This window comes from Lagopus leucura, unplaced genomic scaffold, assembly GCF_019238085.1.
Source record: "Lagopus leucura isolate 7727_CA_CO unplaced genomic scaffold, USGS_WTPT01 Super-Scaffold_100022, whole genome shotgun sequence".
Lineage (NCBI taxonomy): Eukaryota > Metazoa > Chordata > Aves > Galliformes > Phasianidae > Lagopus > Lagopus leucura.
In genome coordinates, this window is record NW_024962275.1 from 2,605,403 (window position 1) to 2,618,149 (window position 12,747).

The window sequence follows — 12,747 nt, forward strand, 5'->3', positions numbered from 1 at the left end:
ATCTGAGGGCCAGAGCTGCCATTTGCTTAGCAGTGTATGAAGCAGGAAGCATTGCACATAATTCTTGTCACCACCTGTGGAGGGCTGCTTCTACAGACCCCAAATAATTAAAAGCATGCAGCTGTGCTTTACCCTTGGCTGCCTCCTCAGCCACGAGTGTTCTCCTAGAAATCTCCCGCTAGTGATAGGTTTGGAATGCACATGGCAGATTGCAAAGCACATTTTACCCCTCCTGGGTTCCATCCTGCCAGCAGAGGCAGCACGGGAGGCTGTGACACCCAGAGCACAGGAGGACAGCAGGAGGCTGAGTGCACTGCTCACACCTGGGGGTTTTGATAAGGAGAAAGCGTCACTGACCAGAGGACAGCCCTGCAGCATGGAAAGCCAAGTGGGCATCCAGCCCAGATTGCAGTCAATCCACAACAAAAGCACCAAGTTCCAGTTTTAGTAAAATCTAGATGCCCAGAAGCATCATTTATTGCAAATCAGTTAACCAAAAAAAAATACATCATTTTTGCAAACTACAACTTTGCATGTAGATAACTTTATTACAGAAGATATCTTTTCTTAAACTACACTCTAGTTTATAAAACATAGGAAGATTCAACACCACGTGATGTTTTTATCACTCATTTTAGGGATGTCACAACAACAACGGCCTGAAATGTTCACTAAGATGAGTGCTCAAAGCTCTGTGCTTTGAGAAATCCATTTTATTTGGTGTTCTAATAGAAAGGAATGAGGAAGAAGAACCTTTTTCTTAGGCTTTGTGGATTAGCTGCGCTCTATCTGCCTGTCCCATAGCTCTAGTCACAGGGCTTTGCACCCGAGCGAGTGAGATCCCAACACCTCTACAAGGTGATATATTTCTGATATATTTAAGACTTGCTCATTTAGATTTTTGAAACAAAATCCACCTTCTTTTTAAAAACAAAACAACAACAACAACAAAAATACGTATTTACAAACATTAAATCTGCCACAGGCTTATACTATATTTTACACAGGATACACAGAACGAGTGAACATCAATACAAAAAAAGATGCAGCACTCCAGACTCCCAGGAACGAAACGTCAGCGGCTCCGAGCGCAGCCAGGCTGTGCTGCCCCAGCTCAGCCCAGTGGCTGCAGGGCTTCCTCACCCCTCGGGCTGTCTGCCTTCAGACATTCCCTCTACCATAGGCAGCCATCCTTAAAATAAGGATGTGGTTTACAAGTTTACATCGGCGTTTCTTCTTTTTTTTTTTTGTTCAACAGTTACTCAAATGCAAACACACACACACACAAAAAAAAACAACCAGCAACTAAAACAAGAGGAAAGGTATTCAAAGTAAAAGTTCAGTCTCCTTTGTGTATGAGCTCCACAGCTGTGGGTTTGGTGCATACCCCTCCTTATGGGTTTGCCCTCTCAGGAAGTGTGGCAGATGCTCTTCTTGGGCTGTAGGGTGGCTGTTGGTTTGTTTTATCTCAGAACCTGTCCTTACAGGTCTATAAACGTGATTTATTTTTTTTTTTTAATCATAAAAATCATTTAAATATATATTTATATATATATAAAAACGAGAGAGAACAAAAATTCCTATTATTGAGGCAAATATACAACTCTATAATACTGAAATTTAAACAAGGACCGGTACCATAAAATGTCCTCTCAGATAGAACAGCAAAGGAAACATTTTAAAGTACATTTCAAGAACCCACCCATACTGAATTTATTTCCCTATGGAGTGGCATTTTTAGTCAATTTTTTTCTTCCTCTTTTCTTTCTCACATCTCTTTCCGAATTGAAAGAGAAAACAAAAAAAAATAAATTAATGGCATTGCAGAATCCTGAATGGTCGCTTATAGCTTTACATAAACATCTCCTCTCAAATCAGCACAACGAACCCCCGAACAAAAGAGAATGTCCCATAAAAACCTCATCTTTACGATTCCTCGAAACACAACTGGTGTCTCACATTGAGTTCTTAACAATAGAACATATAAATAAAAAAAAAGGCAGTGTTCTCGTGTAAAATAAAAAGTACATAAATAAATACTAAAAAAAAAAAAAAAAAAAGGAAATTTATTTTTTTTTTTTTTTTTTTTTTTTTTCACTTTTGTATAAAAACATATTTAAAAAAAAAAGGATCCTTTAATAAAAGCATCCAGCGTCCTGTTTAACAACAAGAGCCGTCTCTCAGGCTGCAGTCCCTGAGCCCCACTGGGTCTCACTTGAAGGCCTCGGGGATGTGTCCCATCTGCGACTGCATGCTGGTGGGGGGGCTGGAGATGCCCTCGGACCAGTCGGACACATTGGAGTGGGGCGAGGAGCTCGACCACTGGTCTGGAGACTCAGGAGAGGGAGTGAGGAAGGGGTGGTCGGGCACCTGGAGCTGGTGGCTGGGGGTGTTGTCCAACGGGGAGGAATAGCTGTGCTGGGAAGGGGGGGTCAGGAACTGCGTGGTGGTCATGGGCTGCGCGAGGGAGGACGGCAGAGAGGTGGGAAGCAGCTGCGAATCTTGGGGCAGGATGGTGTGCACTGCCATGGCGCTGCTGCTCACCGGCTGCATGTCGGGCTGGCTCAGCTCAGTACCGAGGAAATTTTGGCCCATGTGGCTGCTGGCATTGGAGCCGGGGTTGTGGTGCTGCTGCGGCTGAGGCTGCTGCTGGGGCTGCTGCTGGGGCTGCTGCATGCCGGGCTGCGGCTGCATGCTGGGCTGCTGCATGCCGGGCTGCTGCATCTGCTGCATCTGCTGGTTCTGCAGCAGGTGGGGCTGGGAGGCCAGCCGGGTGCTGGGCATGGCCTGGTAGCTCATCATCTGCGACAGGCTGGTGCTGGGCAGCCCGTTGTGCAGGGAGCTCATCATGCCGTGCTGCAGGTTCTGCGCCTGCTGGTGCGTGCCCGGCTGCATGCCGCCCCGCATGGCGCTGTACTGGTTCTGCACCATGCCGCTCTGCAGCCGGCTCAGCCAGTCGCACTGCCCGCTCAGGCCAGCGGCTCCGCCGACAGAGAAACTCATCGGGGCGTTGCTCATGGCCGTGCTGGGGCTGGAGACGGGGAGATGCGAGAGGCGCGGCGGCACCGCCTCGAAGGCCATCCTGCCAGAGCCGCCCAGGGTCATCTCCTGCTTCCCTGCCATGTTGAGGTGGTTGATGCTCATGTGGGCGTCGGGCATGCCCGGCAGGTGGTTCAGCGGCATGGAAGGGGACTGCTGGAACGGAGACGTCATCAGCGGAGGGGAGGCGACGTCGGACAGGTACCCATGGGGTGACTCCAGGGAGTCCACTGGGGACAGCACGCTGGAGTTGTCGAGCAGACAGCCTTTTCCATCTTGTGATTTTTTCCTCCGGGCTTTCAGGTCTTTGGAATCCTTGCCGTTGCAGCTCAGGCCCTTGGTGCTCGGCTTTCTGGCTTTCTTGCCCTGCACGGCCGGCTTCAGGTTGCCGATGTAACTGCTGGGGGAGCAGAGCGGGGGGGACAACGTGGGGGCCCCGAGTGGGCCGCTGTGCAGCGGAGGGCTCCGCACCAGGTTGTACTCATCCAGCAGGCGCACGATGTCGTGGTGCATGCGCTCCTGCGCGATGTCCCGCGGCAGCCGGTCCATGTGGTCCGTGATGTCGCGGTTCGCAAAGTGGTCCAACAGGACCTTGGCTGTTTCGTAGCTCCCTTCTCTGGCGGCGAGGAACAGCGGGGTCTCCTCCTAGAAACCCAGACGTGGTTAGGTCCATACTCACTCATCTTCCAGGTAACACCACACTGTACCCATTACCAAGCACTGCATACGGCGTAACCCTTAACACCAAACCCCACACCTGGAGTCACAGCAGAACAACAGTCTCAGCGCCAGGCAGTGTTGTATTACAAGCTCACACTGCCCTTTAACGTAGTGCCCAAATACTTCTTTCCCTGCCCACTGGTCAGCCCCAAAGACCCTACCTTATTGTTCTGCATATCCTTATTGGCACCGTTCTTCAAGAGGACGACTGCGGCTTCAACATTGTTCACAGCAGCTGCCCAGTGCAGTGCTGACTTGCCTACAGGAGAAGGCCAGGAAACAGCAAGAATTAGTGAGTGGGAAGGGGACTAATAAAGCAGCTCTCTTCTTCTTTAGCCTCCCACTGTACCCAGATCATCCACAGCGTTGACATCTGCATGGCAGTTGATGAGGTCCTCCAGCATCCCCTCCACAGCCAAGCGAGCAGCAAGGATCAGTGGGGTCGTCCCGTCGTGCATTCGGGCATCGAGATCAGTCGCCCTGTTCCTTATCAGGATCTGCCCCAGCCAGAGGAAGCATAAACGTTAGGTGGGACAGACCTCAGAGATGCACAGAGCTTGCAAGCCCCTCCTGGAGTGTGTCACAGAACCATAATGGTTGGGTTGGGTTGGAAGGGACATCAAAGCCCATCCAGCCCCAAGCCCTGCTGTGGGTTGGTTGCCATCCACCGGATGAAGCTGCCCAGGGTCCCATCCAACCTGCACCGCTGACCCAACACGCGGGACCAAATGCTTTCTGCAGAAAAACAGCGGTGCAAGGACCCATTACCTGGAAGACTCCTTGGGCATCGGCAGAGACGGCGGCGTGCAGAGGGGTCCTGCCCATGTTATCCTGAATATTTGCATCAGCACTGGCCTCCAGCAGGCGTTTGGCAGCGTCGGAGCGCGAGTAGCGGGCAGCCAGGTGCAGCGCGGTCTCGCCAGTGCGGTCGGTCTGGTTGTGCAAACTGGCGCCCTGGTAGATGAAATCTGAGATGACTGCAGGAGCATCGTCCTCCTCCTCGCTGTTACCAGTCTCCAGCCCTCCTCCGCTGCACGAGGCGATCATGAGGGGCGTGAAACCATCTGAAAAGCATGGGGGAAATCGGTGAGAAAAGGCTCGCTGCCTTCCTGTAACACGGCGGCTCAGCGAGATGCTCTGTCTGCAATAGATGCTTATTCCTGTGGGTGCACACAGACTGAGTTCCTGACTGCTTCTGCACATCAAACACGAATATCCTTCCTCTGATATGGATGTGAAATTCCTCTGTGGCTATCTCAGCACTCTCTGGTTTTCCTGCTGTCTCCTAGCTGGCACACTGACATGCAAGGTGTGATCAATACGGAGGGTTGCTCAGCACAGACTTCAGTGTGGTACAGCACAGCCTTAGCTATTTTCATCATTTCAGCAGATGGTTTCAGAGAGATGGGGAAGACCAAATATTTGAAACAGTTTAAGTGTCTACTAATTATTAACACAGCCAAAAGCTTGGAAAGAAGATCATGAAATGTGCATTCGGAAGTGGATGATCTCTAAGGCCCCTTCCAACCCAAGGGCAGGGGAGAAGTGGAATGACTTAATAGTTCTCCTGTATCCTCTGATTTCCCTCTCCACGATTAAATAAAGAGATCTTGCTGAAAATAGAATTTGGCAGTGTCTCATGCAGAACAGCAACTGTGCCATGCAGAGGGGTGAGCGGTAACTGCGACATGTGGCTGAGAGGGCAGGGACAGCACGTTAAAAACGGAGATGGGAGCTGTGGGACTGCCCATCTGCAGGCAGTGAGGATTTGAGAAGAGCCAAAAAGAGAAGGCAGAGAGCCTTACCTGGACCTCGCACGTTGACATCCATGCAGTCTGCATCGATCTCGCCCTGCGGTGGGGTTGGGGCCATGGAGGAGATGCGGAGGTCGGCAGCATCCAGGTGCTGCTGAGTCCACTGCCTGTGGTCTGTCTGGTCATCTGTATCAGGCAGCATCGCTTGCTCCTCGAACTGAGGGACAACAACAAATGCTCAGTGTGGGATGGGGGAGCTGAGCTGAGCTGCAAGGTGGGAAGTTCTGCAAGCTGCACAGGTGTGTTTGCATTGCAAGCAGGTTTAGAAAACGGCCTTGGGAAGTCCCAAGGGACATCTTGTGTGCTGCTTTCCATGGAGCTCTGTTCTTTCCCTGCCACAGCCCAGAGAGCAGCTGCTGCAGCGCAGAAAGGGAATCCTGCAAGCAGCTTACCCTGAACTTCTTGGTGTCCAGGGTCTCCTCGTCACCCCACTCATTTTGGTTGTCGTCCATCAGCGTGCCGTCAGAGGCATTTTTGAGGGGTCTTTGAAAATAAAACCATGCCAAGAATTAGTTCCTCTGCAGGGACAGGTCTGTGATGGGCTGTGCTTTAAACTTGCACAGAAGAACCAACGAGGCTAATTTTCAGGACATTCCCCTCAAGGTGCCTTTCATACTCTCCCAAGAGCCAACGGACCAGGAAGCATTAAAAAACCTCCTCCAAACTGAAGTGTGGTTTTCCCAACGCAGAACAATACAAAACCCCACTTTTCTCCTCCCCACCACCCCACCACAATGCCCTAGAGAACAAAACCAATGGGACGGTTCAGAAGAGCCTCCAAACAGCCCCACTCTGCTGTGCCTGGCAGATAACAAACCCGTTACTCACTTCAGTCCAACAGAATCTTCCCCAAGCGGCTCTCGGCGCTTCTTCTTGCTTGACTCTGTCACTTTGAAGCCCTCTGGGAACCAGAGCTGGCCATGCTCCCTGCGCCGCTTGCGGGACACCAGCACTCCCACTCCAATGAAAGCGAGCAAGACCAGTGCAGCCACCACCACATACATAGGATACAGCTGGGAGTTCCTCGCGGGCTCCGCCGTTTCACCTGCAAAGCAATGGGGCACAGAGAGATGCTGAGACATGAAGCTGCATAGCAAACGAGTGACAGAGTGGAAATGAAGCAAAATTAGTTAATAAAGGGACCCGAGGCTGATCTAAATCAGCCCCCTCCCAAAATAAGGTCATTTTATACGCTATTAATCAGAATTGCAAACTATCGGCAAATTCTCCGCTGCGCAAGGCAGCCTGCATCAGGAGACAGCTTTACTTTTTTCTCCTTTAAGGAAAAGGATTAGCAAACTTCAAATCACTGCGCTTGCATTGAGCTGTTAAGACAAAAGGATTTAGGGGGGATTTTCAAGATGCAAACTTCAACTCCTTGCATGTCACTGATTGATTGGAGCTGGTTGGGCTGCGTGGGCTTTTTTTTTTTTTTTTTTTTTTTTAACTTTTATAGTGATAATGATTTTGAAATAAACCTGGAATAAGCAAAAATCATAAGCATTTTTGGTGTTGTTTTTAAAAACAGACTTAAAGGAATAAAAAGATGCATTAATTATGAAAACCAGATTGCGCTCAAATGTGGCACCTGAGCCAGCAGACCGATAACTGAGCACGGATGAGGTGGGGAAGTTTCAGGCTCTCATCAGCTGCACTTACTCTTGACGGCCTCTATTTTGTAGGGAATGTTCAGGTTGCCCAGGGAGGCCAAGGCCCCCAGGAAGGCTGCCACATCAGTTGCACTCTGGAAGCACTGGGAGGACGACTGGATGCACTGCCGGTTGTCAATTTCCAAGTAGACGATGGACCTGTGAGAGAAGAGTCAATGGGAGATGAGGGGCCGCCATCAATCACCATGCAGGGCAGTGGGCAGCAGCAGCAGTGAGTCCATCTCGTCTCTTCCCCGTGGCTCGAGCCCTGGGCTCACACTGATGGTCAATTGGATCTGCCTCCACAAACACTGCAAAGCCTAACTCCTTATCTACAGGAATGCGAGGGAACCTGCTGCACCATGCTCTGAAATTACCCAGACACTACAACATCGTAAATAAGGCTGTTTGGGAGCCACAAGATCTTTCACATCAGTTTCACTGCTCAAACTCCTTTGGTTTCGTTGACTTTTGATTAAGTCCACAGAGAGGGAAGGTCAGATCTATATGTTTATACAAAAGAGCTCCAAACACAGTCTGCAGCGATTGAGTTTTACAACAAAGCATTTCCCAGGGAGAACCTGAGGCTTAGCCCAACGCCTTCCTGTGAGCAGACATCAGCTGGGCCAGCCCCTCAACCCCACAACATCCAGTGCGGGAGGCCCACAGCACCGTGCAGAGGTTCAGGTTGGGTATTAGGAAAGATTTCTTCTCCAAAAGTGCAGTAATGCATTGGCACAGCTGCCCAGGGAAGTGGGGCAGTCACCATCCCTGAAGGTGCTCCAAAACTGTGGAGATGTGGCACTGAGGGCTGTGGTCAGGGGACACGGTGGGACAGATTGGGGTTGGGGATCTGAGAGGGCTGTCCCAGTCTTAATGATTCTGTGATTCTATGTGATTCTATGCCATTATTATCAATGCACAAAACCAACCCTGCTCCGTGACAGAGGCACCCACCGGTCCCCTTACCCTCTGATGTCCATCTGATCCAGCTCTCTCTTCTGCCTCCTGCCAGCCCTCGAGTAGAAGCTGCTCTTCACTTTGTTGATGACAGCACTGGACATATCTGCCCAGTCCTCCGTTGACCTCTTGATGTAGTGCTTTTTCAGCTCCTCCTCGTTGCCGTAGTAAGGGAAGATCATGTACTCTCCCTTGGCATTCTTCTTGAAGACCACATTGGTGTGCAGCACGCGGCTCAGCTCCCTCAGGAAGTTGAAGGAATTGTTCTTCAGGTTCTCGGGGGTGATGAGCACCACCACCACCAGCGTGCCGTCCGCCAGCTTCTCAGGCATGTTGTTTGCACAGTCCAGCCCGTCCCACTCACACTCAAAGTTATTGCAGCCCTGGTCACAGTGACCATCTGAGAAGTGGTCCTTACAGTACTGGTCGTACAGGGGGCTGGGCAGAAGGGAAGAAAGACAAAGGAATGAATTAGAGCAGGCACTGTGTGTGCTACGGGTCAACGGTTGGACTAGATGATCTTAGAAGTCAAGCTTTAATGATTTTATGATTCTATGGTGATTGCTAAGGAAATAGTTTGCGCTTCCCAATGAGCTCTCTTTTGTGTAAATATTATGTATCTTAATGGATATGGGACCAGTTGACATGGAAGGCAATTGTGCCATGCAGCACTGCAAGTGCTCATCTGAGGGGTGAAAGATAGCAGCTGTTGTGTCATAAGACACAGTCTAGATGACAGAGAACAGGGAAAAGTGCTGTGGGCTACAAGTCACATATCAGATGCAATGGACAAATTGCTGAGACTCAGACAAGACACGAGGACACAACATAGTTACTCAGATTAGAATTTGTCCAGGAATCTGGGAGCAAGTCCCTGCTGTTGTCAAAGACAATGCTTGCCATGTGCCTGGATGCTCACATCATCACGCTTCCTGCTTGGTCTTCCCTACACTGAACCTCACTGTGCCACTCCTGCTGGTTGCAAAATTCACATTCGTGGCACGATGAGGTCAGGGCAGCAAAGCCAAACTGAGAGCTACCAAGTGTGCACAGAACTCTGTAGGACCAGGGGGAGCTATGGGGACTTGAGATGCAGCCCTACGTGCAGGAGAGGAATATGAAGGCACAGCCAGAAGACCGCAGCGCTCACGGCTTCAAAGCAAGAGGACCAACAAGCCACTTACTTGCACTGCCCCTCGTACTTCTGGCAGTCAAACCCATCATACAGGCAGCCCGCGTTGTTGCACTGCGAGTCACACTTGCCATCGTTGAAGTACTTCCAGCACTGCAGCGACTGCGAGCAGTTCTTCCAGGGGTCATTGAAATTGAGCGAGCAGTCACCGCCATCCCAGCCGCAGGCATGGTTGTTGCACTTCCCATCGCAGATCTTATTGCCGGCATAGCTCGCGCAAACGGCGATCTCACACTTCTCCTCAATTTTGGGTGGGATGATGTCCTGCCCGAAGCCGCCTGGGAAATCGAAGTCGAGGATGTGGCAGTTGAGGCCGTTGAAGTTGGCGGGGCAGTTGCAGTGGTAGTAAGGGGAGGCATCGCTGAGGAACTCGCAGGTGCCCCCGTTGTAGCAGGGGTTGGAGATGCAGGGGCTGCTGGCCGGGTATTGGCACTCCGGGCCCGTGAAGGCTGCTGCACACACGCACTTGGAGCTCTTGTGCATGGAGATGCAGGTGCCACCATTCAGGCAGTGCAGGGTCCCGCAGGTGTGGGAGTCGTTCTCGCAGGTGGCACCCACAAAACCCTGGGGAGGGGACAGCAAGGAGAGGTCAGTCACTAAGACCCATGTCCTGATGCACAGTGTGTGCTGGGAAACTCAGCCCAAATGTGGCGAACCAGATCTAAGGGCACGGCTGTGGTGCCACCTCTAAAACTAGTGATGGGCAAAATCACCTACGGCACAAACCCCATTAGAGCATCCCCCTGAAAACAAAGGGAACTCTTCACCATCTCTGCCTGTCCCACCTTTACATGGCACAAACCTTCATCCACCAGGCAGAAAGGAGCCTGCCCCACAGAGCCAGGTGTCACACCGGCAGCGCTGCTCCTCCCTGCCTCAGCAGGTGAGGAAAGCTTGGACGCATGGATTCTCCTCCCAACAGAAGGGGCTGATTTCCCCACGTTCAAAGCAGGAGCACGGTGGGAACTTACCGGAGGGCACTTGCAGATGAAGCCACGGCCGGTGTTGCTGGCCACAGCGCACGTTCCCCCATTCCTGCAAGGTTTGCCCTTGCAGCCATCCACCACAGTGTCACAGCGGCGCCCTGCAGAGGGACAGGAAGGTGTGAGGAGCGAAGCAGGGCACACGAGGTGCTCGGGGTGCTCTGCAGGCAGCGGTGCTCACCTGCGTAGCCGGGCCGACACTCGCATTTGTAGTCATTGACCCGCTGCACGCAGTTCTGGGTGCCGCGCGCGTCGCAGGGGTTGGAGAGGCACTCGTTGACGTCTCCCTCGCAGCGCTCCCCTACAAAGCCAGGGGGGCAGATGCAGCTGTAGCCACCTACCCGATCCGTGCACTTGCCATTGTTAAAGCACTTGGGCCCCAAGGTGACAGGATCAAAGAAAGGGCTGCAGTCATCCACATTGATCTCACAGTGCACCCCTAGAGAAATGGGGGAACAACCCACACAGCTCATCAAACAGTATCTTGGGGCTTAGAGGTCCCTCGTGCGAACCTTCCCTGCGAAGGGGCTGAGCCTGACCAACTCAATGGCAGTCTGAGCCACCGCTCAGCGGGAAGCACGCAGCCCATGCAGCTCGTGCCCAAGGCCGCGTGGCCTTGATGGCTGAGCCCGCCAGCAACGCAATCCTCTATTGCTGCATTTGCTTCTGCAAGCCCGAGCAGCTAATGAGCAGATACCAAGGATATCTGCATTCCACCCACTAATGCCCCAGCCTGGGGAATTAATTTACCTTGAGTTCCTCTGGGGCAGGAGCATTTGTAGGTATTGATGAGATCGATACAGGTTCCTCCATTCTGGCATGGGTGGGACAAGCACTCATTGATCTCCTCCGAGCAGTTAACTCCATGATAACCAGCCACGCACTGTGAGGAGAGGAGAGCTGTCAGAGACCTTCACCCAGTTGCTGCAGAGCGCACAGGACACACAAACACCTGATCTACTCCCGATCCACCCGAGTTACCGCAACTCCCAGGAAGAGCCCAACACAAGAGAGCAGCTCCCACCTCACAGGAATAGCCCCCCAGGTAGTCCGTGCAGGTGGCTCCGTTCTGGCAGGGGTTTGGGGAGCACTCGTCCACTTGCTCCTCGCAGTAGCTGCCCGTGTAGCCGGCCTGGCAGCGGCAGAAGTGAGTGTTGCCACTGTCCACACAGAGCCCTGAGTTCCTGCAGAGATGAGCGACGTCGATACCTGCCAGGGAGAGCAGTGAGATGTGGGGACATCAGGGACACCCAGGGAAACGGCGCATCCCAAAATGGTGACAGCAATCCTTGGGAAATCTGGGGAAGCCCAGGCCGTGCGCAGGGTATACGATGGCAGGGATGTACCTTGCTGCTTTGCAGCCACCTCGCAGGAGACGCTGGGGACATCACAGTAGAGCCCCGTCCAGCCGCTGTTGCACTCACAGCGGTACAGGTTGTTGGTCTGCCAGCACTTGCCCCCATTTTTGCAGGGTGAGGAGTCACACCAGCGCACCAAGTTCTGTGCAGGGAAAGCAAGGGAGGAGGTCAGGCCCAGAGAAGCTTCTGTAGGATGAAGCCCCATCCCTGCATACAGGGACCCCTGGAATCTTCTCACTACCTGGCAGTTGAGCCCAGTGTATCCCTGAGGACAGGTGCACTTGTACGTCCCGTAGCTGTCCTGACACGTGCCACCATTCAGGCAGGGCTTGGAATCACACTCGTTGATGTTGTGCTCACAGTAGCTGCCCGTGAAGCCGGATGGACAGAGACAGGTGAAGGTGTTGATGCCATCCACGCAGGTCCCCCCATTGAAGCAGGAGCTGGGAGCACAAACACCACATCCTCATGAGTCACCCCCATGGCTGACACTCTCGGTACTGGACGCCAGTCCCGAAACCCCTCTAAACCCACCCAGGGACCCCAGCCCCACGCTGGCAGTACCTCTCAGTGCAGTCGGGCGTGTTGTTCTCGCAGTGGATGCCGCTGAAGCCGGAGGGGCAGGTGCAGGTGTAGCTGTTGACACAGTCGGTGCAGTTGGCCCCGTTCTTGCAGGGGTTGCTGGCACACTCATTGATGTCCTCCTCACACTTGAGCCCGCGGAAGCCGGCCAGGCACTCGCAGAAGAATGTCCCGACGCCATCCGAGCAGGAGCCACCATTGTGGCACGGATCTGGACATGGGGCATGCGTGCATTAGGTGCAACGTGTCCAATCCCGGTGTTATCCCCACACACAGAGGGATGGGACAGAGGCCAGCCCAGCCCCAGCTGGGAAAGCATGAGGCACACGGGACACACTTGCTCATTGCCTGCACGTCACCGTCCCCCCCCAGCCTCCTTCCTGCCAGCCACCACCTGGCCTAGATTGACGCAGCCTCGCGGGGATGGGGCCGAGACATTCCCAAAGCCCA

The 12,747-nt window shown here is 52.8% G+C and overlaps 1 protein-coding gene across 2 annotated transcripts in view; it reads right to left on the reverse strand.

The window, feature by feature from the left end:
- Positions 1–2,059: 2,059 nt before the first annotated feature.
- Positions 2,060–12,747, reverse strand: part of NOTCH1 (notch receptor 1) — a 33,576-nt gene continuing 22,888 nt past the window's right edge. Inside the window, exons 18-34 of one of the 2 annotated variants that reach the window (XM_042878739.1) lie at positions 12,280–12,508; positions 11,957–12,158; positions 11,704–11,857; positions 11,382–11,566; positions 11,108–11,240; positions 10,539–10,658; positions 10,346–10,458; positions 9,367–9,938; positions 8,192–8,620; positions 7,233–7,381; positions 6,402–6,618; positions 5,966–6,056; positions 5,565–5,730; positions 4,528–4,823; positions 4,109–4,256; positions 3,921–4,018; positions 2,060–3,684 (exon numbers count right to left, since the gene is read on the reverse strand). In XM_042878739.1, the coding sequence (XP_042734673.1) occupies positions 2,212–3,684; positions 3,921–4,018; positions 4,109–4,256; positions 4,528–4,823; positions 5,565–5,730; positions 5,966–6,056; positions 6,402–6,618; positions 7,233–7,381; positions 8,192–8,620; positions 9,367–9,938; positions 10,346–10,458; positions 10,539–10,658; positions 11,108–11,240; positions 11,382–11,566; positions 11,704–11,857; positions 11,957–12,158; positions 12,280–12,508 (4,775 nt within the window). In that variant the 3' untranslated portion in view covers positions 2,060–2,211. Of the gene's footprint in view, positions 3,685–3,920; positions 4,019–4,108; positions 4,257–4,527; positions 4,824–5,564; positions 5,731–5,965; positions 6,057–6,401; positions 6,619–7,232; positions 7,382–8,191; positions 8,621–9,366; positions 9,939–10,345; positions 10,459–10,538; positions 10,797–11,107; positions 11,241–11,381; positions 11,567–11,703; positions 11,858–11,956; positions 12,159–12,279; positions 12,509–12,747 lie in introns of both variants that reach the window. The other variant, XM_042878737.1, reaches the window with a different exon arrangement.